We start from the raw sequence: 26,233 nt of genomic DNA on the forward strand, positions 1-26,233 counted from the left end.
GATTTATATCATGAAGAGCTTGACGAAGGCTTTTAATTTCACAAAGTGTGAGAGATTCCTTCCTTCTAAAGCAAAGGTATACTAAAAAGCCTCAATGTGTTGTATTCCTTCTTAGATCTACAACTCTTAGAGCAAGAGCACATTTATATATTTATAATTTCATTATATGTGTAATTCCTCAGTTATATTTTCAGTGGCTCTAATAATGCCTTCTAAGAGTGTGCATCAAGAATTACCATTATGTGTCTCAGGGTGGTGTGTTCATTTTGCCCCCTTTTTTTCATTCATGTCTCTTAATATAGTGATGATCACATGATGTGACCCATGGAATGCCCCCAATTATCCACTTTATCAGTCTCTTGATTTTGGAGTAACTGATTAAGACTTTTATCTTCAGAAGGGATTTTTAAAGTTCAAGTATCACCCGGCAATGCTTAAAACATAGCCATTATCATTTAGTAATTAAATAATTTATTTCTGGGCCCCTACTTTGTGCCAGGTTCTGGGATTGAATAATAGACTGATTGGCTTCACAGAAAAACAAATGTCACTTAGGCTATCAGGTCACCAAATGTGAGTGGGGCAGCTTGTGTATCATGTTACTCTGGATTTGGGAACAGAGTAATGTAACAAAGTAACAAAACGAAGTTAATGTAAACCCCGAATTAAAGTCTAGCACGATTCAGAAGGAATGTAAGAGTTCATTTTTCACAGCATGCAGAATTGGAGCCAATGAGAAATCCAAAGGTCAACAGGTGTGAGAAAACAGCAAAACCAGGCATGTAGAGAGATCAAAACATGGTTTCAGAGGCAAGGCTTTTGCCATCTCCTCTCTCTCTGCCATGAAGTTGCTGTTAATCATAGAGACTGCCCTAAATCCTCCTGGTAGAAGCCCAGAGGACAAGTAAGCTAATTCAGTGGGGAGTTCATACAGATCGCAGATACAGCTATGCCAACAGAGTAAATTAAACTGCTCACACTGGAGGGAATGGCAAGTTCCAGGGCTTAGGGACCTGCTGAAGGAGGGCAGTGAGGAAAACCTGAGTGGTAGTAATGCATATGTCCAGAAGGGACTTGCTGCTTTCCTCGTCTAGCATATAGGTGACTTGAGTTCCACAGATATTAATTTTCTTGAGTCTTCAAGCCTGTAGTAACCAAGACAGGATTAGACTTGGATTTTCTAGCCTGTGTAAAGTATAGCCTCACGCCTTATCCTTGATAGGACTTGGACACTCCCTACCGGCTTCTGGAGGGGAAGATGCAGGGAGGGACAAAGGGGGCACTAGCAAATGAATTTCAATGGAACATTCATATATTTTCCACTCCTTGGTGAATGCTTCTGAACACAGTGAGGACAATGAGGTTCAAAAGTGGTTTGGGCCATTAAAATACCTATCAATTTGGTAACATCTTACAGATTTCATAGACAAATCTTGTATAACTAAGTATATAGCTTCACAGAGAAGTTGTACAACTTGCTAGTTAGATAAGTTGTTATCTTTTTGAAGAAACAGTTATATCCTACAGCTTTATAATTTATCTGAAAACAAATTGTTTATAGTGCTTTTAACATAATACTGCCAACTCTTTAATACAGAGCATCAAACATAGTTTTCATTCATTATGACAGTGAAGGGTCAGGGTTAAATTTTGACCAACGATGCTAAATCAGGCCCCATTATTGAAAATTTAAGTGGAGCTTTAACACATATATGGAGCAAGATGAAATTACTCCCCCTCCTCCACTGCCTTCTCCTCCGCCTCCTTTTTGTATTCCATTGTATGAATATGCCACAACGTATTTGTTCATTTTCCAGACAATGGGCATTTCGGTTATTTCCAGTTTGGGACTCTTAAGAATAAAGCTGCTATGAACATGCTTGTACATGTCTTTGGTGGACATGTGCATTCACAGGGACATGTGACCCATTTGACTGGGTCATTTTTAGTGTTCTTATTCTTCCAAACAGAGACATTATTTTCAGTAATAATTAAATGAATAATAATAAGATAGCCAGTGATTTCTCTCTCTCTTTTTTTTAATTTTAAATTTCAAAATAATTATACATTTACAGAGGTGCCATGTACCCTTCTCCCGGTTTCTCCCAGTGGTTATATATTACATAACTATAGCCACACTATTAGGGAAATTGACAGTGGTGCAATATGTGTGTACAGTTCTGTCTCCTTTTATCACACGTGTAGGTCCATCTAACTCACCACCACAATCAAGATACAGACCTATTCCAGTGCCACAGAGATCTCCCTCGTGTGGTCACACCCACTCCTCTCACCCCCATCATTCTCGGCCTCGGGCAGCCACTAATCTCTTTTCTTTTTCCTTTCACCATTTCAAGAATGTTACATGCATGGAATCACACAATATTTGTTCTTTTGAGATTGGCTTGTTTTCATTCAACATGGTGCCTTTGTAAGGTCCATCCAAGTTGCTACACATATCAGTGGTTTGTGCTTTGTGTTCCCTTGTATGGATATACTTAGGTTTGTGTAAACCATTCACTACTGAAGGACATTTTGATGGTTTCTACTTTTTAGCTATTATAAATGAATCTAATATGAACATTTGCATACAGATTTTTGTGTGACCATAAATTTTCATTTCTCCTGGATAGTTGCCCTGTGCTATTGCTGGATCTTTATATGTGTGTTTAGTTCTTAAAAAGAAACTGCCACAGTGTTTTCCGGTGTGGTTGTACCATCTTATATTTGCACCAGTAATGTATAAAAGACCAAGTTTTTCCATGTTCTTGCCAAGATTTTTATACTGTCACTGTTAGAGGTATGCAGTGATATCTCATCATGGTCTTAATTGGCATTTTCCTAATGACTGGTGATGTTGAACAACTTTTTATGTGCTTATTTGGTATCTGTGTATCCTCTTTGGTAAATGTCTCTTCATGTCTTTGCCCATTTTCTAATTGGATTACCTATTAAGTTTTTAAAGTTTTTTATATATTCTAGATATGAGTCCTTTGCGTAGGATATGTGCTTTGGAAATATTTTTCTTCCTAGTCTGTGGTTTGTTTTTTTTTAATCCTCTTAACAGGGTCTTTCACAGAGAGAGAATTTTTAAATTTGATGCAATTCTATTTATCAATATTTCTTTTATGGATCATGCTTTTGATGCATCATGAACTTTGTTTTTAAGTGTCCTATATTTATATACAGTTAGTGACTGGATCCCAGATTAAGGTAGGCATTTTTTGGTTTTGTTTTGTTTTGGAGTGTTTTTATTAAATGAATACCCTAGGATGTATTGTCAGAATACTTGAGGATAGTCTCGCCTCTGTTAATTACTGATACAGGTGACAGAATGAAGTACCAAAGAATTCAAACTCCAGGGCCAGACTGCTAGGTCTTCAGTCCCAGTTCCACCACATATGAAATGTATGAACTTATCTAAGATGTTTAATTGCTCTGTGCCTCTATTTTATCTGTAAACTGGGGACAATAATAATAATGAAATTGCAATAATGTTCATTGCGACATTGGTTGCTATGAAGATTACAAGAGTTCATACATGTCGAGGGCTTAGAACAGTGCCTGGCAAATAATACCCACTCCGTAACTGTTGCTAATATTACAACTATTGGCTATGTGGCTTGGGAAGACCATAAGGTTTCCTGAGTTTCAATTGCTTTAACTCTAAAATGGGGATATTACTTGCTGCTCTAAGTTATAAGACACATGTGAGGATAAAATAAGACTTTTTTCTTAATTTTATTTTTTTTAATTTACATCCAAATCAGTTAGCATATAGTGCAACAATGATTTCAGGAGTAGATTCCTTAATGCCCCTTACCCATTTAGCCCATCCCCCCTCCCACAACCCCTCCAGTAACCCTCTGTTTGTTCTCCATATTTAAGAGTCTATTATGTTTTGTTCCCCTCCCTGTTTTTATATTATTTTTGTTTCTCTTCCCTTATGTTCATCTGTTTTGTCTCTTAAAGTCCTCATATGAGTGAAGGCATATGATATTTGTCTTTCTCTGACTAATTTCGCTTAGCATAATACCCTCCAGTTCCATCCACATAGTTGCAAATGGCAAGATTTCATTCTTTTTGATTGCCGAGTAATACTCCTTTGCACATATCTACCACATCTTATCCATTCATCCATCGATGGACATTTGGGCTCTTTCCATACTTTGGCTATTGTTGATAGTGCTGCTATAAACATTGGGGTGCATATGTCCCTTCGAAACAGCAATAAATGCCTAGTAGTGCAATTGCTGGGTCGCAGGGTAGTTCTGTTTTTAATTTTTTGAGGAACCTCCATATTGTTTTCCAGAGTGGCTGCACCAGCTTGCATCCCCACCAACAATGCCAAAGAGATCCTCTTTCTCCGCATCCTCACCAACATCTGTCGTTGCCTGAGTTGTTCATGTTAGCCATTCTGACAGGTGTCAGGTAGTATCTCATTGTGGTTTTGATTTGTATTTCCCTGATGATGAGTGATGTTGAGCATTTATTCATGTGCCGGTTGGCCATCTGGATGTCTTCTTTGGAGAAGTGTCTATTCATGTCTTTTGCCCATTTCTTCACTGGATTGTTTGGTTTTTAGGTGTTGAGTTTGATAAGTTATTTATAGATGTTGGATACTAACCCTTTATCTGATATGTCATTTGCAAATATCTTCTTCCATTCTGCCGATTGCCTTTTAGTTTTGCTGATTGTTTCCTTCACTGTGCAGAAGCTGTTTATTTTGATGAGGTCCCAGTAGTTCATTTTTGCTTTTGTTTCCCTTGCCTCTGGAGACGTGTTGAGTAAGAAGTTGCTGCTAAAATAAGACTTTACTGTGAGAGTTGCCTGGGTGGCTCAGTCAGTTAAGTGTCCTACTTCTGCTGAGGTCGTGATCTCATGGTTCATGGGTTTGAGCCCCACGTTGGGCTCTGTGCTGAGAGCTCAGAGCCTGGATCCTGCTTCAGATTCTGTGTCTCCCTCTCTCTCTGCCCCTCCCCTGATTACTCTCTGTCTCTGTATCTCTCTCAAAAATAAGTAAAATTTTAAAAATTTGTTTCAATCTGGCTTTCTGTATTTAAAAAAATAAGATTTTACTGTGAAAGTACTATGTAAAGCACTGGCGAACAAAAGGTTTTTCTCTTATCAATGATTATTATCATTAATATAGATATACTGTCTGTAGATAAAAGTGACCATCCCTGAATCAAGTGTTCTCAAGGTTAAGAGAATAGGTGAATCATTAGGATGTAGGGAGGAAATATTTGATGTTTTTTTTTTTTTAATCTCATCTGTCCTTGGTTTTTTACTTTTGCATATATTTAATAATTTATGTGATATAGTAACATAGTAATAATTGCATATGACTTATAAGTAATAATCCTACCTGTTTGTAGGTACATAGAATTTTTTTACTGAAAGGGATACATAATCAAAAAAGTTTGAAGACATATTGATCTAAAGAAATACTTGATATGGGCATCTTCATACAGTGTTAATTTATGATTTCTTGACAGCATACATCCTCAAATGCCTTACAATGTTTTTGTACTCTGATTTTATATTAAGGGAGGGAATTACCTTAAGGAAACGATCAGAGATAAGCAGAAAGAGCTACATTTAAGAATATTCATTATAGGGGCACCTGAGTGGCTCAGTAGGTTGAGCATCTGACTCTTGATTTCTGCTCAGGTTAGTTTCTCACAGTTCATGAGATTGAACCCTGTGTTGGGATTTGCACTGACAGTGAGGGACCTGCTTGGGATTCTCTCTCACTGTGTCTCTCCCCACCTCCCCAGCTTGAGTGCTCTCTCTCTCTCTCTCTCTGTCTTCCAAAATAAATAAATAAACCTAAAAAAAAGAATATTCATTGCAACATTATAGTAAAAGTCAGAAGTAACCAATATGTTCATCAAATAAGGCAATTTTTAAATAAACTGATATATTATAGGCTCCAGCCTCTATTCCACAGCTTAATAAATTATAATAAAGTTTTGAGGTTAGGAATTACTTTTAAGAAGACTTCATGAAGAAACAGTCCCAATATAGTGTTAGGTGAGAAAATTAAGATATAAGGAGATACCAATATATGTATGTAGATATGCAGAATGACCCCAATTGTAGTAAAAATGCACATACAGAAGACTGGAAAGAAATATGCTAACATGCTAAAAGCAGTTGTGTTTGAGTAGTGGGATTAAGCATATTGTTAGTGTCTTCACACTTTTCTGTATTTTCCAGTTTTTCTGCATGTGTTAGTTGTGTAATTAGAAAGAGGTTTTCTTTTTAAGAAAAAAAATATCATAAGTCATACTTGTTATTCTTAGGCTTCAGATTTTCATTAATTGAATAACTTTCCTGGAGTATAAGTCATAAGATTTGGAAGGACTTTAGTTAGTTGTCATGGCCAATTCTGATAGAATTTCACGGATGAATCCCAGACAGATGAGTTCATTTTTCAATGTTAAAATGTTTTGGTTTTTTTGATAATGTAACAATTTCAGCTTCTGGAATCTCTTTCAGCTTTTCATAGAATGTAGGTAACTGCTAGTTGTCACTATTTTGCTAATAAGTGTGACTGTATATATAATCAATTTAACCAAGAATTATTTATTGGACATTGGGTAGGTAGTATGGGGCATATATTCCTGAAATGTATTCCTGAGTCCCAGCCCTCACAGAGATTCCCCTTTAGTTAGGGAAATGGGTCTAGTCTTTATCAAATGTTGAATGATACTCTACAGGGTCAATTTCTGTGGTATTGACCACTCTTGTAATTTTAGATATCATTCTTTCTTTCAGCCTTAGCAACTAAAATTCTTCAAAGTTCTTTACTGAGCCCATTCTCAAATTTTAGCTTCTTGATGTTGAATTTGATGAAATCAGGAAGACTTGATGTTTATAAACATTGCCTTGAATCAGAGGTTCTCAAACTTGGTTGTATGCCAGAAGTTCCTGAGGAGCTCTGAAAAAACATAGATGCCTGGGTGCTACCCCCAGATATTCTGATTTAACTAATCTTTGAGTATCAGGGGGAAGAAGTGGAGAGTAGAACTTTAAAGATACCTCTATGTAATTCTAAAGTGTAGGCAGTATTGAGTATCGCAGCCCTTAAATTAAAAATGGGCTCAATGAAGAACTTTTGAAGAAGTTTGAATTACCAAGAGTGAAAGAAAGGATGAGGTCTAAACACTTACTGAAAGAACATTTCTTCTGGAATGGTGACAGAAGCCTGGGTATGAAAAGGCAGCATTTGGGCTATTTTCCCAGCTCTGGCAGAACCCTCTTCAGTGATATGTATCCTGCCAGGAAGCCAGGGGCATTGGGTCAACTTCACCATGACATGCTGACCCTTAGCTCTTTCTATGGCATGCAGGGTCTCTTCCTACCAAAGCCTTAATCTATTTGTAATAGTGCAGGGATCCTTGCCTCTTCTGTTTCCTCTACAGTAGTAACAATAGTTACCATTTATTTAGCTTCTATTATTTACCAGATATTTTCATCCATTTTCTCTGATCCTTACCAGAACCTTGAAAAAGAGTTGTTTTACAGATAAAGAAACAGGCTCAGAGAGGTCTAGTTTTTGATCCAAGGTCACACAGAAATGTCAGCTCTCGGATTCAAAGCCTGCTCAGCCTGACTCCAATGCCTGTGTTTTGTCTATGACATCATGGTGCCTACGTCCCTGCCGCCCCTCACATGTCTCCTCGGCTCTAGGTCTTTCATTTTTCTTTCTGCAGTGTTTGTGCAGGTGTGTGCCTAAATAGAGCCGTGTCTCATGGAAGGCTAACTTTTGCCTTTTTAAAATTCTCCTTTCAGGGAATGCTGCGAGGAACTCCGTGTTCACTTGTTTTGTGTCCATCAGAAGAAGGTGTGCGAGGAGCGGAAAGCACAGATAGCTTTTAATGAGGAACTGAAAAGACAGAAACTGGTGGAAGAACAAATGTTCTCAAAGCTCTGGGAGGAAGACCGATTAGCCAAGGAAAAACGAGAAGCCCAAGAGGCAAGGAGGCAGAAAGAGCTGGTGGAGAACACACGCCTGGGGCTGAATGCCCAGATCACCAGCATTAAGGCGCAAAGGCAGGCCGCGCAGCAGCTGAAGGAAGAGGAGGCGCGCTTTGTGGTGGGCCTTTTACAGTGCTTGTCACAAGATGATCTGCTCAGTGGGTGTAGGACATGGTTACATGCGGTTTGCCCAATGGCCTGGCTGCTTCACAGGGCCAGCAGACCATGGTTAGAGTCTGGGATTCCAAGGCCCAGTTAACAGTGCTGTCCCATTGCATTGGGCAAGTGACTTCACTACTGTGACTTGGGTTCTTTATCTAAAAAATGAGTCAGGAGCACGTGGGTGGCTCAGTTGGTTAAGTGTCCAACTTCAGCTCAGATCATGATCTCATGGTTCATGAGTTCAAGCCCTGCATGGGGCTTGCTGCTGTCAGTGTAGAGCCCGCTTCTGATCCTCTGTCCTTTTCTCTCTGCTCTTCCCTGCTAGTATACACATCTCTCTCAAATATAAACATTAAAAAATTAAAAATTAAAAAATTAAAAATGAGGCAAAAGACACTTGTCTTTGTTGTGAGGGTGAAATGTGAGAATCATGGGCAGTACCGTAGAGGGTAAGTGGCAGTTTGGCAACATTCCCCCATTCTTTGATATGGATAACTCCATAGGACTTCCATGACCTATGTAAAGCATTATACAACAGCTACAGAGGCTCCCTTCACCCCAGTCACCAAAATCAATAATTTCAGGTCACTGCCCCTACTATATAGAAACTAGAGGGGCGCCTGGGTGGCTCAGTCAGTTGAGTGTCATACTTCGGCTCAGGTCATGATCTCATGGTCCATGAGTTTAGGCCCTGCGTGGGGCTCTGTGCTGACATCTCAGAGCCTGGAGCCTGCTTCGGATTCTGTATCTCCCTCTCTCTCTGCCCCTCCTGTGCTCATGTTCTGTCTCTCTCTCTCTCTCAAAAAGAAAAAAAAAGAGAAAGGTGTCACTGGAAATGTATGAAAGCATTTAAAAAAGTAGCAATTTTGTACATATATAGAGCTTCTAGCAACTGATACTTTAATACCACCAAATTTAGGAAGAAGGTATATTTTCCTGGGAAATCCCAAGTTCTGAGATTTGGAACCATAATAAATGTTAAAGGTAAGCTTTTTCAGAGCCCCTGAAAACCTTCCCTGGGTTTGAAACTGTTTTCTCTTAGAGAGTTTAGTGGAAGATGCCTAAATATTTTAGCTTCTCTAAGAAAATTCAAACTGCTTCTGTTCTGAGATATCAACACATTAGATATAGAAGGAGGTGTCCCAACATAATGACAATATATGACAAGCCCATAGCTAACATCATACTCAACGGTAAAAGGTTTTAAGCTTTTTCTATAAAATCAGAAAAAAAACAAGGGTACCCATTGTCACCACTCCTGTGCAACATAGTACTGGAAGTCCTTAACAGAGCACTTAGGTAAGAAAGAGAATAAAAGTCATCAGAATTGGAAAGGAAGAAGTAAAATGGTCTCTATTACAGATGATAAGATTTTACATCCAGAAAATTCTAAAGATTGTACCCCAAAACCGTTAGATCTAATCAACAAATTCAGTAAAATTGCAGGATAAAAAATAAACATGCACAAAAAGTGCATTTGAAAGAACAAAATGGGAAATTAATATTGGTATAATACCTTCAATTAAAGTTATTCTTTATTTAAATATAGTAAAACCTTTGGATTTCACCAGTTTCTACATGCACTCTTGGGGGGAAGGGATATGGTTCTAGAAATTTTATCACATGTATAGATTTTGTAAGTACTACCAAAATCAAGATACAGAACTGTTCCACCATTCAAAGAAACTCTTTTATTTTTTTGTAAGTTTTATTCATTTATTTTGAGAGAGAGCATGTGTACAGGTTGGGGGAAGAGCAGAGAGAGAGGGAAAGAGTGGGGGAGGGGGAGAGAGAGAGGGAGAGAATCCCAAGAAGGTTCCTGGCTGTCAGCACAGAGCCCAATGCAGGGTTCAAACTCACAAACCTCAAAATCATGACCTGAGCAAAAATCAAGAGTTGGATACTTAACCAACTGAGCCACCCAGGTCCCCCTCAAAGAAACTCCTTTAAAGTTACTCCTGTATAGTCGTAACCTCCCTCAATCCTAACTCCTGGCAGCCGCTGATATATTCTTTATCATTATCATTTTGTAATTTTGAGAATGTTATATAAATTTCACCCCTTTTAATGTTTTATTGTGAACATTTTCAAATGCACAGAAGAGTACAATGAATCCCTCCTCTACCCATCTCCCTGTTTTAGCAGCTGTGTAATTTTGCCACATTGGTTTCTTCTACCTGCCCCCAACCCCACTCCATTTTTATGTTTTAAAACATAAATACCAGGAGGGTCATTTCCCCCTTAAATACATGTCAAGTGTGCATCTCAACAAAGGACATTCCCTGACATGTGCCAATATCAGACCTAAAAAAGTTAACTGTGACTCCTTTTTATCATCTAAAATCAGCATCTAATTTCCATCACAGCCTAAATTATTTGATATTTAGAGAAGAATCCAAACATGGGTCTTATGGTCTCTTTAGAGGGAGTGACTGTTTCTTATTCAAGCCAGGGTGCATTTGAGATGGAAAGGATGCAATAAATTCATTACATCAGCACAATAGGTGTGTCATCAGAACCACCCCAGGGAAACCAAGACGTGGCCCACTGCTTTCAGATCTCTTAGTCTTGAACAGGTCTCTGCTGTCCCATCCCATCTCCCCCATGTCTCAGAGTCTGGGTTTGGCTGATTGCTTCCTCCCGGTGTAGTCAGACTTACTGTTAAAAAAAAAGTGTGTCCGGCTATTGCATTGGCTTTCATGTTTGATAGCCATTACTTTTCCTTAGGTGCTGCAGCTCGGTTTCACATTTTCGTTTGAACCTCACAATTCAGGATTTACTGTTCATGGCATTACTGGGAAAGTCTAGCCTATAACTCTCTCTCTCACAAACCAGGGATCATGGCGATCATGGCTGTTGTGAGTCTCGGTTAAATCACATTGGGAATTGTACACCATCCTCACTATTGCCACGTCGTCTCTTGTCCCAGCTGGGCAAGTACTTATCTATCCCTCTAGGACGGCTCAGCTGCCTCTGGCAGGAGGGCTAAAGCTTCAGTTTTTACCACGTCCAGGCATTTTACCAAACCCACAATGCCCAACAGCATTGGTGCCCCAGTTGAAACTGCTTGATTGGCCAGGCAATTAAGCCCAGAGGGTTAGAAAGAGAACAAAATAAGAGGAATGGGGGAATACTTTTAAAGGGGTATTTGTTATTGGTAATTTTGCATATGTTTAATTTTGTATATGCAGCTGATGTGCACATTTCCATTTTTGAGCTCCTATTGCTGCATAATAATAGATCCATATCCAGAAGTTGCAGGTGTATATAGAAAAGTCTGGAAAGCCAATACACTGAAATGTTGAGTGTGGTAGTGTGGGAGGGATACAAGGTTAAAAGTGATTTCTCTATATTTTTCTGCATTTTAAACTGTAAAACCGTTTATTATTTTATAATCACAGCACAAAGCCTTCTTGCTGACTCAGCAATGAAAAGGCAAGTTTTCTATCCTACAGTCCCTCTAAATTCCAAGAAATCCTTGATTTTCATCTTTTAAGTGAAATGCTTGCACTTATTTGTTTTGTCCAACTGTATTGATACATTGTCTTCATTATTGTTTTACCTTAGGAAAATGACAAAGCACAGGTGAAACTTGAGAATGAACAGGATAAGCTAAAGAAACGAAAGACAAAACAGGAACTTAGGGCTGCTTTGCAAAAAGCGCTCCTAGAGAAGACAGAGCATACTCAGCAGGAATACAGAGAAGAGCAGGACTTGAACATGAAACTCGTGCAAAGGGCCCTTCAAAACTTACAGGAAGAGGCTGATAAAAAGAAGCAAAAAAAGGTAAGATACTTATTCAGTGCCTACTATGTGCTAGATGAGATTCCTTGCTGAGCTTTTAGTCTTACAGGAGCCAGCCACATGTAGAATGAACCATACCCATGCTACTCTTTTTTTTTTTTTTTTTATGTTGTTTTTTAGAGATAGAGAGCGCGCACGTGTTGGGGAGGGGCAGAGAGAGAGGGAGACACAGAATCTGAAGCAGGCTCCGGGCTCAGCTGTCAGCACAGAGCCCGACGTTGGGCTCAAATTCACGAGCCGTGAGATCATGGCCTGAGCTGAAGTCAGATGCTCAACCAACTGAGCCACCCATGCACCACCCATGTTACTTTTGAGTGTGGTTCACAAACCAACAGCATCAGCATCATCTGAGAAGATGTTAGAAAGAGAAATTCATAGGCTCCAGAATTAGAATCTCCGAATTGAAATCTCGGCAGGGGCAAGAAATCCGTTTTAACAAGCTCTGCCAGGGGATTCTGATGCTCACTGAATTTAGAGAACTCCTATAACGTGGTGTTGGGACTGTCATAGCAGGATGGGAGTGAAGGAAATGAGTGACTAAGTATGCTGGGAAGCTAGGGAGGACATCAATGAGAAAGTGGTATTCAAGGGACCTCAAAAGATAGGTAAAGTTTTGTCAAGCAGAGAGCAAGAGAAAAGCATTCCAGTATTCAGTATTCAGCTGTCTGTTTCTTTAAAACTTGTATTGAACTCTTGAGGGTGTTGTGCTTTTCCCATAAGTACTATTTTTTGTTCCTTTTTAAAAATTTTATATTTCAGAGTGGTTTTAGATTCAGAGCAAAATTGAGCAGAAGATATAGAAATTTCCCACGTACTCCCTCCTCCCACACATGTACAGTCTCTCCCATATCAATATCCCGCAACCAGAGTGGTACATTTGTTATCATCGATGAACCTGTATCGACACGTCATTGTCCCCCAAAGCCCATAGTTTACGTTAAGGTTTACTCTTGGTGTTGTACACTCTGTGGGTGTGAACAAATATAAAATGTCATGTATCTACCACGAAAGTATCATACAGAGTAATTTCACTAGCCTTAAAATCCTCTGTGCTCCCCTGTTCATTCCTCTCCCGACTCCAAACCCTTGGAAACCACTGATCTTTTTACGGTCTCCACAGTTTTGCCTTTTCCAGAATGTCATAAAGTTGGAATCACATAGTACATTGCCTTTTTAGATTTGTTTATTTCACCAAGTAATAGGCATTTAAGTTTCCCCTATATCTTTTCATGGCTCGATAGCTCATGTCCTTTTAACTCTGAATAACATAACATTGTGTGGTTGTACCAGTTTATCCAGCTACGTACTGAAGTATATCCTTGGTTGCTTCTGAGTTTTACTGATTGTGACTAAAGCTGCTGTACATGCCTGTGTGCAGGTTTTTGTATGGCTGTAAGTTTTCAACTCATTTGGGTAAATACCAAGGAGCGTAGTTGCTGGGTCATATGGTAGGAGTATGTTTAGTTTTGTAAGAAACTGCCAAATTGTCTTCCAAAGTGGCTGTGCCATTTTGCATGCCCACGTTGTTCAGGGTCAACTATACACACTAGAGGCCTGGCTCAGGGCAGAACTGCAAGTATGGGCTCTACTGCTAGTTGAGGCAGATCTCAGTGAGCTCCACTGGGTCAGTAGGGGTGCACCTTGCAAAGGAATGTGGGGTGTCCTCCACTGAGCTTAGAATCACTGTAACTTGGGCTTGGGCTTCTGTGTCTAATAGAGCCAGGAGTGTCTGGTTATTGCATTTGTCCCAGTGGACCACCAGAGTTGTAAATGGGCGATTGTGCAGGCAGCAGTCGCTGCCAAGTCCCTAGCGTAATTCTCTGGGAAACTGCCAAGCCTGCAGGTCAGGGGAGTTGTTTGGGAAAGAGAGAGCCTTGGGACTCTCTGAAGGCCTTTGAGCCATTAGGATTGGGCTCTGTAGTGAGATAGTCACTTGTTTTAAAGACAGGAGCTTACTTCATGGTTGTCCCAATATAAGATCATTGGGCACCCCCAGTTGGGGGAGCTGCCAGTAGAAGGCCTCCTGCTATTTGAAATGTCCCAGACATTGTTTCCTGACAGCTTTGGCATGGGAGCTCCAGGCCCAGGAGGTGTGACGTGGGTTGCAGAGCCTGGCACCTGAAGGCTGGCTTGGGGGCTATGGGCTGCCTTGGTACCGTAAAATCTGGTAGTCTGGGTAAGTGTCTCTTTCACAGTGTGGCTATCAAGTCTACTCCTTCCAGTGACTCCTAAATAGTATGGGAGGTCCCTACAAAGTGGAGGAACATGGCCTTGTAATTTTGGAGGAGGGTTCCCTGTAAAAAGAATTCTCTGGATTTGGGGAGAATTGGGACCTCTTCAAGATTGGAGATGAAATCTGGGTCATCTGGTTGCTATATTCAGAGAAGTGATAGACCCATTGGACCATACCAGTCTTACCAAGGAGTCAGGCCCCATCTAGTGTGTTCCGCTGGCTTTGAGCCTTTGTGGTAATAAGTATAATAGAAGGGTGAGGTCAGCTCCACACCATAAAAATCCAAGCAAGCAATGGAAGGGATTCTCCCTCGATCTTTAGAGCTGGTGCCTTAGGGTTTGGACTGCCTCGACATTGGAATCCTTGATTATGGTGTTTCCCTTTCCCAGGTGGAAGGCTAGAGGGGCCCTGCATTTGGGTATTTCCCTTCTCCCAGGTCGGTTAACTGGGATAAAACCCCAGCAGTTTAGGCTCTGGTTAAATAGTTTCTCCTGAGAACAACCTGAGAATAGAATGCTCTGGTGTATTTCAAAATGATTCCTTTTCTCCTCCCTCTGCGAGAAACATGAGAGGATTTTTCTGTGATTTTCACTATGAGAACCTGGTAGAGCTTCAGGAGGTAAAACTCAAGACAGTGTGGTCTCCCGCACTCCTCAATGACTGGGCCCCCTTAGAGTTTTTAACTCTTAGAGGTGTCCACACTAAGCCTCCAGAAATTCATCAATTACAGGTTCTCCTACCCGAGCACTGGTTCCCACAGATTTTTGCTCAGGGGTTTCCACTGTGGTAAGTTGTGATTCTTTGTATTTACCTGTATGTTTCTCTAATTTGGGGCAATGGTTTGCCCTGTGACCTTGCTTCTCTTATGGATCTAAGGTTAGTTCTTGATTTAAGTTTGTAAGCTTTTTCCTTGATGTTAGGATGACATAGTTGCAACTTCTAAGCTCCTGACATGCCAGACTGGAAACCAGAAGTCTGCTACTATTTTTTAAATTATACTTTTTTATTTGGGGATAATTTTAGATTCACATGCAGTTGAAAGAAATAAACAGAGAGATGCTATGTACCCTTTATTTAGTTTCTCTCAATGATGCCTTGAAAACCTGTAGTCTAGTATCACAGTCAGGATACTGACACTGAACTGTCAAGATACAGAACATCCCCATCACCACAAGGATTCTTCATGTTTCCCTTTTATCTGTTCTCCATTTCCCTAATTTTGTCATTTCAAGAGTGTTATGTAAATGGAATCATATAGTGTGTAACATTTTAGGATTGACATTTTCCTTCAGCGTAACTCTGGAGATTCATCCAGGTTTTTGCATGTATCAGTAGTGTGTTTATTTTTTTTTTTTTAAATTTTTTCAACGGTTTTTATTTATTTTTTTGGGACAGAGAGAGACAGAGCATGAACGGGGGAGGGGCAGAGAGAGAAGGAGACACAGAATCGGAAACAGGCTCCAGGCTCCGAGCCATCAGCCCAGAGCCCGACGCGGGGCTCGAACTCACGGACCGCGAGATCGTGACCTGGCTGAAGTCGGACGCTTAACCGACTGCGCCACCCAGGCGCCCCAGTAGTGTGTTTATTTTTATTGTTGAGGAGTATTTATGCTATGACTGCACCACAGTCTGTTTTTACCATTTGCCTGTTAAAGGTCATCTGAGTTGTTTCCAGCTTACGGCTATTATGAGTAAAGCTCCTGTAGTCGTTCATGTACAAGTTTTTTATGTGAGCACAAATTTTTGTTTCTCTGGGAAAATGCCCTGAAGGGCAATTGTAATTGCACGTTCAGTTTTTTAAGAAACTGCCAAACTGTTTTTCAGAGTAGCTTTACCATCCCACCAATAATGTACATTCCTACTAACAATGAATGAATAATTCAGTCTCTCTTCATCCTTGCCAACATTTGATGGTGTTATTGGTTTTTTACTTTAACCATACTGATAGATGTATAGTGGTATCTCATTGTTTTTACATTTTATAGTTCCATAATAACTATGATGTCAATCAACTTTTCACATGCTCATTTGCTATCTGTATTTCCTCTTCAGTGAAATGTTTTCTCATAATTCTTGCCCATTTTCTAATTGGATTATTTGATTTCTTTTTTTTTCTCTTGAGTTTTTGTTCTCCATTTGATCTCCATAGATCATTTTATTTTGTTTTTTAATAGCTTCATTAAGGTAAGTCATATAACATATGATTTGCCCATTTAAAACATACATTTTAGTGGTTTTTGGTATATTCACAGATATGTACAACCATTCCCACAGTCAATTTTAGAACTTTTTTATTGTCTTACTATTCCCTCTTCCCCACCCCCTACCCCCATTCCTAAGCAACTACTAATATATTTTCTGTCTCTATAGATTTGCTATTCTGGACTTTAATATGGATACAATTATATATTCTGTGACTTTTTGACTGGCATCTTTCATTTAGCACAATGTTTCAAGGTTTATCCAGGTTGTAACATGTATGAGTACTTCATTCTTTTATGCGGCTGAATAGTACTCCATTGTATGGATATACCACATTTCCTTTATCCATTTGTCAGTCTATGGACATTTGATTTGTTTGCAGTTTGGGGCTATTATGAATAATGCTACTGTAATCTTGTGTAAATTTTTGTTTGGACATAGGTTTTTTTATCTTTTTTCCCCCCTCTTAGGTATATACCTAGGAGTGGAATTAATGAGTCCTAGGGTAACTTTATGTTTAAGTTTCTGAGTACTTGCCAAATTGTTTTCCAAAGTGGCTTTACCATTTTTTGTTCTCACTAGCAGTGTGAGAAGGTTTTGATTTCTCCACATGCTTGTTAACATTTGTTATTGTTTGTCTTTTTTTATTTTAACCATCCTAGTGTGTTTAAAGTGATCGTTTTTGTGGCTTTGAGGTGCATTTCTCTAATGACTAATGATGTTCAGCCTCTTTTTCTGTGCTTATTGACCATTTGTATATCTTTCTAGAGAAATCTATTTGAATCCATTTGAAATTTCAAGAAAACAATTCCAGTCATTTCCCCAATTTTTAATTGGGTTATTTGTCTTTATTATTGAGTTGTTATAGTTCTTTATATGTTCTAGATACAAGTCCCTTACACATAAGTTGTGTATATGTATATATACACACACACACACACATATATATATACACACACACATATATATATATACAACCCACAGAATAAAAAATATATATATAAATATATAAAATATATATATATATTTTTTTTCTGTGGGTTGTAGTTTCACTTTTAAGGGATGGTATCCCTTGAAGTCCCAAGTCCAATTCATCTATATTTTGTTTTGTTGCATGTGCTTTTGGTGCCCTATCTAAAAATCTGTTCCTAAACCAAGGTCAAGAAGATAGTGGTCCTATGTTTTCTTCTTAGAGTTTTATAGGTTTAGCTCTCACATTTAGGCCTTTGATCCATTTTGAGTTAAATTTTGTATATGGTGTGAGGTAGGGGTCCAACATCATTCCTTTGCATGTAGATATCCAATTGTTCTAGCACCATTTGTTGAAGAGACTATTCTTCCCCTATCGAACTGTCTTGGTACACTTGTCAAAATCAATTGAGAGTGAATGTGAGGGTTTATCTCTGAACTCTCAGTTCTGTTTGATTAATCTACATGTCCATCCTTAGGCCAGTGTCACATATCTATTTGTCTTGATCACTGTAGCTTTTGTGGTAAGTTTGAGATCAGGAAATGTGAATCCTCCACCTTTGTTCCTTTTCAAATTGTTTTGGCTTTTCTGGCTCTCTTGCATTTTCATATGAATTTAGAAGCAACTTGTTGATTTCTGCGTAGAAGCTATTTGGGATTTTGATAGGGATTATTTTGAATCTGTAGACCAAATGTAGACTATTGCCATTTTAATAATATTGCCTTCTGATCCATGAATGTAGGATGTCTTTCCACTTATTATTTCAATTTCTTAGTTTTCAGAGTATACGTTTTGCACTTCTTTTGTTAAATTTATTCCCACATATGAGACTATGAATGCAAATGCATTCTGAGGGTACAGTTCAGACCTTGCTAGCCCCTCCTCAGATCTATGATATTCTCAAAAGAGATCAGACCAGAGACTAGATAGAACAGCACAAATATAATACCATGAACAACAGAGAAGCCAACTAAAATGCCAGCATAATAAAGCCCAGTTTGAAGCCTTAGCTGCACATTAAAATCACTTGGGGAACTTTGTTCATTAGACAAGAATCTCTCAGGATGAGATTCAGTCCTTGGTACTTTTTTAAGCTCCCAGCTGATTCCACAGTATATCTAAGGCTGAGAATGTCTGTCACAAAGCATCAAGTGACTCGGCTTCTAGTCAGAGACTGTGCCATCATAGTAGTAATGACTTACTTTGTTTATCAGGTTACAATTTCATAACCTACATAAATGAAAAGCTGTATAATTGAAAATTATCTGGGAACTGCTTTGAAAAATACTTTGGGAATGTGTTTGAAGTAACTTGTTTAAAAATGTATTATAAAGCACAGGTATAAAGAATAGTACAATAAAACCCTCCTGTGTCCTTTACTTAACTTCAATAACCACCAACTACTGGCCATTCTGTATTTCATCTGTGCCCCACCCATTCCCTACCACCATCCCTGGATATTTCGAAATGAACCCTAGACATAATATTTCATCTGTAAATGTGTCAATATGTAGTTCTAAAAGGTTGGGATTGTAGCTTTAAAATATTGTTTTAAAACTTAATTTTCCACACCATATCACATCTACATGTTTGACTACATGAGGTAATCTTTCTGTTGTGTAGGAAGAGATGGCAAGAGAACAGGAAATATATCGTCGATATGTGGCACAGAGGCGTGAGGAGGAAAGAGCTCAGGAGAAAGAATTGGACAGAATATTAGAGGCAGAGAAGGAAAAGAAGTTGGCTGAGAAGGACAAGGAGCTGAGACTTGAAAAGGAGGCAAGGAGACAACTTGTGAATGAGGTCATGTGTACAAGAAAACTTCAAGTTCAAGAAAAATGTAAGGAAATGAACTATAATAATAATATAGTGGGGCCTTAATTCAACTTAAACAGCAACCAAAAAATTTATTAAGTAGGTATTATACGTAAAATGATATGAGGATTAAGGCAAGACCCCTGCCTTGGAGAACTTATCTAATTTAGTACATGGAGTATAAACATACGAAGAGTTTTATATCCTAGCAGATTCTAAGTAGTCATGTGGGAGATGTTTCAAGGTTAAAGGAACAGTCTGTCTATTGAATGGTCTGTGTGCCTTAGTGATTATAAAGGAGAATGAGGAGGTAGGGCACAGCACGCATACATACCCCTCCTCCCTTTTATCTGTCCTTCTTTTCTTTCTGCAGGTGTCCCTGTACCTTCATATCTGAATACCTTTACTTGGGTAGTCTTCCCTGTCTATGATGTTTCTGATCTTGAGAAATCCTGGAGATCCTTCAAGACCAGCTCAAATGTCTCATTCCTCAAATATGTCCCCTTATTCATAATAAATCCTCTTTCTGGGACTCTCCCTGTGGCTTGCTCAATCTCTGTCTTAGCATGCCTTTGTATGCCCTCAGCTCCAAACAGTGCTTGGTCACAAAAGGAAATATCTGTTGAGAGGGTGAACAGCCACCTCCAGATTTCCATCATTCCATGTCCAGCCCAATGAACCGGAGAGGCAGTAGATGGACACATTTACCATTTGGGTACCACTAGACTCCACACTAGTTGTCTTTGCAGGAGAAAGATCATCTTGGTTCCACTAATTGATTCTCCACTCCATGAATTATAACAGCCATTGAAAATTATTAGGCCCATGTTGGGTGGAGTTGTAAGAAAATTAGAAGAAAGCTTATAAGCTAAAACGATTTCCGTGTTTACCCATGATAAATGTTTTAAAAGCTATTGAGGCAACATGGAAAATTTAAGTATTTGGGGCCATTTTTAAACAAATAAACAAAATCAACCATAATTCTACCACCCAGTGATAGCTACTATTCACAACTTCATGTATTTCCTTCCAGTATTATTACTATGTATATCATTTCCCTTCACAAGTTAGGATCATGTTGAATATATTGTTTTAGAGCCAGCCTTTTCCACCTATAAACATTTTTCCAGGTCATATTTCTTCAATTATAGAATTTGTAATGTTGCCTAGAAATCCATTATAAAAATGGGCCATAATTTATTTTACCTAAACACAACTAATGGACCTTCAGATTGTCTTGAATCTTTTTACTATTTTAGCATTGCAGGTTACTATCTCTGTACATAGTTCTTTTTGGCTCATGTATGATTATTTAAGATAAGTTCCTGTAAATGGATTTGGGGACCAAAGATACATACATTTCAGATGTATATTTCCCAATTGTATTTATTCTTCTGTGAACTCTGTTTTCTTTGTCATTTTCCCCCCTTACTGGATGCTTATGTTTTTAAAATTTAATTTACAAAAGCCTTATATATTATATACTAAGGCTTTTTCCAATATTTATTTTGTCATAAATAAACTCTCATTGACATAAATGACAATAGAACTGTTTGTCCTCAAGAAGAAAAGGGTGAGAAGTGTTCTGACAGTGGTAACCTGGTTTGAAAAGGCTGATCATAGATTTGCAATGAAAAATGGTTAAGAAAAAAATATGTGTAGATCACAGCACATTCAAACCTAAACCCTCTTCTTCCCTTGATGAAGATGACTGACTACTTGATAAGATGACTACTTATTGATCTAAGATGTAGTCAGTGAGTGTAAGCTCTGCCTCTCTAAAGACAGGATGGCATTGATGCCCAGAGGGATGGCAGCAAGTCTTGTCTGAAGAAGGTCGTTTAGCAAAAATTACTTTTGTGTTTCTCAGTGCAACGAAAGGCAAAAGAACAGGAAGAGCGTGTTATGGAACAGGAACGTATAAATGAAGGTCTTAAAGAGCTTAATCGTGAAGAGAAGGAGAATTTTGCAAGGTATGATTTTGTTTTCTTTATTATTGTTTACTACCTAAAAAAAGGCAGATTTTTAGCATGGAAAGAGGACAATGTGCCGTTATTCATGCATTATTGACATTTTTTAAAAAAAAAAATTTTTTTTTCAACATTTATTTATTTTTGGCACAGAGAGAGACAGAGCCTGAACGGGGGAGGGGCAGAGAGAGACGGAGACACAGAATCGGAAACAGGCTCCAGGCTCTGAGCCATCAGCCCAGAGCCCGACGCGGGGCTCAAACTCACGGACCGCGAGATCGTGACCTGGCTGAAGTCGGACGCTTAACCGACTGCGCCACCCAGGCGCCCCATGACATTTTTTTAACATCAGTATTAAATTTGTCTTAAAAGCTCAAGTCGGTTTACAGAATTTCATATAGAAATAAGCACCAGCCATCTTGGTAAAATTAAATTTTATTGCTATTGTGTATATTGTGATTATAGACATTAGATATTAAACTGGACAAACATCTTAAAAAATAAAATACATTAGAAACAATTTTTTAAAAATAGGCCCCAACATTAAATCCTAATGAAATAACAAGAAGACTATTCTCCCCCATGAAACAAACCCTGAAACACAGTGTGGCTTCATTAGTTGGATTAGCAGAAATGGCTTATGGGGATAGCAGTCCATGCAAAATGTCCTCAGGAGAATTTTTGCAGCTTCACTGGATGGGAAAACTGAAGTGTTCTAGGCACTTTGGGAAATACCAGTGCCTTCCTTTGCTAAGTGGCCCTCTGATCACCACAATCAGGCTGTGGTGGAGGAAACAGACAGATAGATGCCTCCTTGCAGCATTTCTTGGACCATAGCATAACCTTTCACTGATGACCAAGATACCCAACTCAGGTGACCAGTGTGGTGGAGGAAGATTTGGCTCTTCTAATTGCTGGTCACCCTTCCTGTCCCTTGGGCCTGTCCGCTGACTTACACACTCACTTGATGCATAGAAATAAGCTCTTTTCACTCTAGAAAGACTGTGGTTTATGTACCTGAACCTATTGTTAGTTTGGGGGTACTCACTTTAATATCTGGCCTACCCTACGGACTTCCTGCTACTGCCTCTGTTCTGGAGGTCTTCTCATTTTTAAAAAGTTTATTGTTGGAGATGTGAGGGGACTTGACAAATAGAAACTTTCTTCCCTGCCCAACTTCTGAATCAGCTGAGAGAGAAGAAAAACAAGTGTATATGGAAGGTGTCACAGCTACCTATTGGTGCATAATAAAATAACCCCAAAATTTGTGGCTTAAAGTGAGTTATGATTATCTCTCATGATTGGTTGACAAGGCTCAGCTAGGTGGTTCTTGCTTAGGGTCCCTCATGTGGTTCAAGTCAGTTGTTGGACGGGGCTGCATTCATCTGAAGGCTCAACTGCCCTGGACTCCTCCAGTATCTTCTCATATACCTGGCAGTGTATGTTGAGTTGGGGAGCTCATCAGTATTATCACCCAGAACACCTTCATGTGGCCTCTCCATGTGCTTGGGCTTCTCCCAGTATGGTGGTTGGTTCCGACAGGGAGAGTTCCAATAGTGAGCATTCCAGTAGGCAGGAGGGGAAGCTGCCAAGCCAGGTAAGGGCTATGCCTAGAACTGACATAGCATCACTTTTGTCATATTCATATGACACTGGTCATTTTATGTCACTGGTCATAAAAATTGTCACTGGGCCTATGCAGATTCAAGGGGATGGAGACATAAGCCCTACCTCTTGATAAGGGGAATAGAGGTTCACATTGCAGAAGAGCATATGGAGGGGAGCTATCACTGTAACCATCTTTAGAAAATGGAATCTGCCATAGAGGCTTATGCATCTTTATTTTATGATAAAAGCTTCATTTCTGATAAAAGCTGATAAAAAATGTGGCTTATAGATTATAAAATGGCATGAACACTATGGAGAAAAGTAGGAAGTTTCCTCAAAAAATTAACAATAGAACTACCTTGTGATCGAGCAATCCCACTTGTGGGTATATATCCAAAATAATTGAAAGCAGGACCTTGAAGAGCTACTTGCACAGCTGTGTTTATAGCAGCACTGTTCACAATAGCCAGGAAGTGGAAATAACCCTAATGTCCACTAACAGATGAATGGATGAACCAGATGTGATATATATGTACAATGGAATATTATTCAGCCTTCAGAAGGAAGAAAATCCTGTCAGATGTCACTGCATGGATGAGAACCTTGAGGACACTATGCTAAGTGAGATAAGCCAGTCACAAAAAGACAAATACTATGATTTTGCTTATACAAGATATCTAGAGTATTCGAATTCTGCACGGCAAATAGAATGGTGGTTGCCAGAGGCTGGTGGGAGGGGGAGAGAAGGAGCTATTGTTGTTTAATGGGTATAGAGTTTCAGATTTGCAAGATGAAAACATCCCGGAGATCTGATTCACAACAATGTGAATGTACTTAACACTGCTGAACTATTACACTTAAAAATTGTTAAATGGTCAATTTTACATTATGTGGTTTTTACCATAGTAAAAAAAAATCACACTATAAAATTTAATATGTGGTTTATATGTTTAAAATGTGGCTTGTACGTGGAAGAAATTATCTAGTTAATACTGAACAGAATGAGGCACCTTTACCCACCCAGTCACCAGCAGTACCAGACCAGTGCAGGTCTCTCCAGCAGAAAGCAGGGGAGAAAACAGGCAGACTAGCCTGTTCCGGTGTTACCATTAGCAAAGTCACTTCTTGGGGCACGCCAGTGGTTCAATCAATTAAGCGTCCAACTCTTGATTTTGGCTCCAGTCATGATCTCACAGTTCATGTGATGGAGTACCGGTGTTGGGTTCCGTGCTGACGGCGTGGAGCCTACTTGGGATTCTCTCTTCTCTTCTCTCTGTCTCTGTCTCTCTCTCTCAAAATAAATAAATAAACATTAAAAAAGAAAAGTCACTTCTTCCTTGGGGAAGAGTGGAAGAAGAGATGGAGAGAGGCCAAGGACTCGCTCCAGATAGCAGGAAATATTCTGAGTGAACCAAATCAATATTTGTTCTATGTCTAGCTTAATTATTATTGTGTAATAAACACATTATTGAATTTTCCATCTATTTCTTCCCCTCTCACCCTGATTTTCACAAATTATTTTAATCTGACTTCAAAAATTCCATTTTAATTGTAATGCCTTAAGTGAATCCAAATGCTTACCGCTTGTAATTCTGTACTTTAACATTTCTATTATCTTAGACGTTCCAGTTTGGCCCACGAGTACAGGAAGCAACTTCAGATGCAAATGTCCTACCAGCAGCAGGCCCGGGAAGCAGAGAAGGAAGAGGAACGCAGAGAGTTTGAAGCAGGGATGGCAGCAAACAAGATTTGCCAGGACAAGATCCGGGAGATCCTATCGGTCCATCCCGTGCTGCCCCGAAACATTCATCCCATGCGGAGGGCGTGCCCTGATAAGCTCCCACCATAGTCTCACAGATGTTAATATATTTTTTCTCAGTCTTTTAATGTTTTTAACTACAGTATGAGTTCCTTTCAACTCACAGATAAACTTTCCTTTATTTCTGAGTTTGCATAATTCCACATAATGTTATTCCTTCAAATTAAACTTCATGCCTTTTTTTTGGGCTTTATAGACTTTCAAGTCTGAATGAGCTATTTCCTATCACACAGTTACTTTCCTGACTTATCCCCATGCCTCTGTTTCATATTCATTTATTAATAGCTACACTTTCTTTCCCCCATTTCCTCTTGCCTCCTTTCTCTTTTGTCTCATATACATAACTCACCATATCAACAGGGCAGAGCTGGGCCTAGGAACCACTTTCATAAGCCCACTTATTTAGATATTACACAAATATGTACCGTCCATGTGCCAGGCACTATTCTGGTTCTGGGACTTTAGCAAGAACAGAACAAACCCCTTGCTTTTGTGGAGCTTACTTCCTGGTGGAAGAAACCAGGCGATGTGTTAAGTGTTATAAAGCAGGAAATGGCAAGAGTGCTCAAAGATCAGTTTGAGTAGCTGATACTTGAATGAACCACCCATATGGTTATCTGAGGGAAAACATCCCAGGCAGAGGAAAGAGCCAATGCAAGGGCCCTGGGGCAGAAATCTGCTTAGTGCATTTGAGACATAGAGTGGAGTGAGTGAGGAGAGAGTGGTAAGTGGTTGAAGATTAATCAGAAAGAAGGGGCCAGATGATGTAAGGCCTTGGAGCCATGGTAAAGACTGGCTTTTACTTGGCTGTGAAAAGCTGTTACAGGGTTTTGAGCAGAAGAGTAACATAGGATGTAAGAGGGTTGCTGGCTGCTGTGTTGAGAACAGACTTTAGGCAAAACAGACAAGAACAGACTCAGTTAAGGAGGGATCACAATAACCCAGGTAAGAGGTGGTGATAGCATGGTAGCCAGCCTCCAAGATGGCCCCTAATGATCCTCTCCCCTGTATTTCTGCCCTTGTATAGTCTCCTTCCACCCTGAACCATGGCTACCCTGTGTGACAAAGTGTTATAGGATCTTCTAGAGAGTCTCCTTAAAAGAGAAGGGAAGGAATTTTTGGAATGGTCGAGTAAGGGGCTCTGGAAATCCTCTCCCAAAATGCAATGATAAAATGGACACCGTTGTCAAAAAGAGCCATTTCAGGCCTGGAAATTGACCAAAGGCATGCAACAGATTGAGAAGCATTTATTCAAGAAAATCTACTAAACCTTGGTAAGAATGGTGAGAATCTATGGCATTTTAGCCTGGAGCTGCTGCCATATCTCCCTCAGCTACGTGAGGCAATGGTTCTACCAAGGCAGGGCATGGTATGAGGACCTGCAGCCTCGCTGCCAGATGACGCTGACTTGATTAGGAGCAGAATTTGGAAAAAAAATCCATGCTTGGGGATTGTCAAAATAATAGTGATTTTTTAAAAAAATATTTTTAGAGTGTGAGTGGAGGAGAGAGGCAGACAGAGAGAGAGAGAGAGAGAGAGAGAGAGAGAGAGAATCTTAAGTAGGCTCCATGCTGTCAGTGTAGATCCTGATTGTGGGGCTCAATCCCATGACCCTGGGATCATGACCTGAGCTGAAATCGGGACTTGGATGCCCAATGGACTGA

The 26,233-nt window shown here is 39.4% G+C and overlaps 1 protein-coding gene across 1 annotated transcript in view; it reads left to right on the forward strand.

Annotated features, from left to right (window-relative positions):
• The window catches only part of CFAP53 (cilia and flagella associated protein 53), a 37,664-nt gene extending 12,897 nt beyond the window's left edge, over positions 1-24,767 (forward strand). Inside the window, exons 5-9 of the mRNA XM_047086442.1 lie at positions 7,801-8,104; positions 11,716-11,934; positions 18,981-19,197; positions 21,043-21,145; positions 24,371-24,767. Of these exons, the coding sequence (XP_046942398.1) occupies positions 7,801-8,104; positions 11,716-11,934; positions 18,981-19,197; positions 21,043-21,145; positions 24,371-24,599 (1,072 nt within the window). The 3' untranslated portion in view covers positions 24,600-24,767. The remainder of the gene's footprint in view (positions 1-7,800; positions 8,105-11,715; positions 11,935-18,980; positions 19,198-21,042; positions 21,146-24,370) is intronic.
• The last annotated feature ends 1,466 nt before the right edge of the window (positions 24,768-26,233 follow it).

Source organism: Lynx rufus, unplaced genomic scaffold, assembly GCF_022079265.1.
Source record: "Lynx rufus isolate CCGP_SWC_20201006 ecotype Redwood Valley unplaced genomic scaffold, mLynRuf1.p SCAF_20, whole genome shotgun sequence".
In the NCBI taxonomy this organism is placed as follows: domain Eukaryota; kingdom Metazoa; phylum Chordata; class Mammalia; order Carnivora; family Felidae; genus Lynx; species Lynx rufus.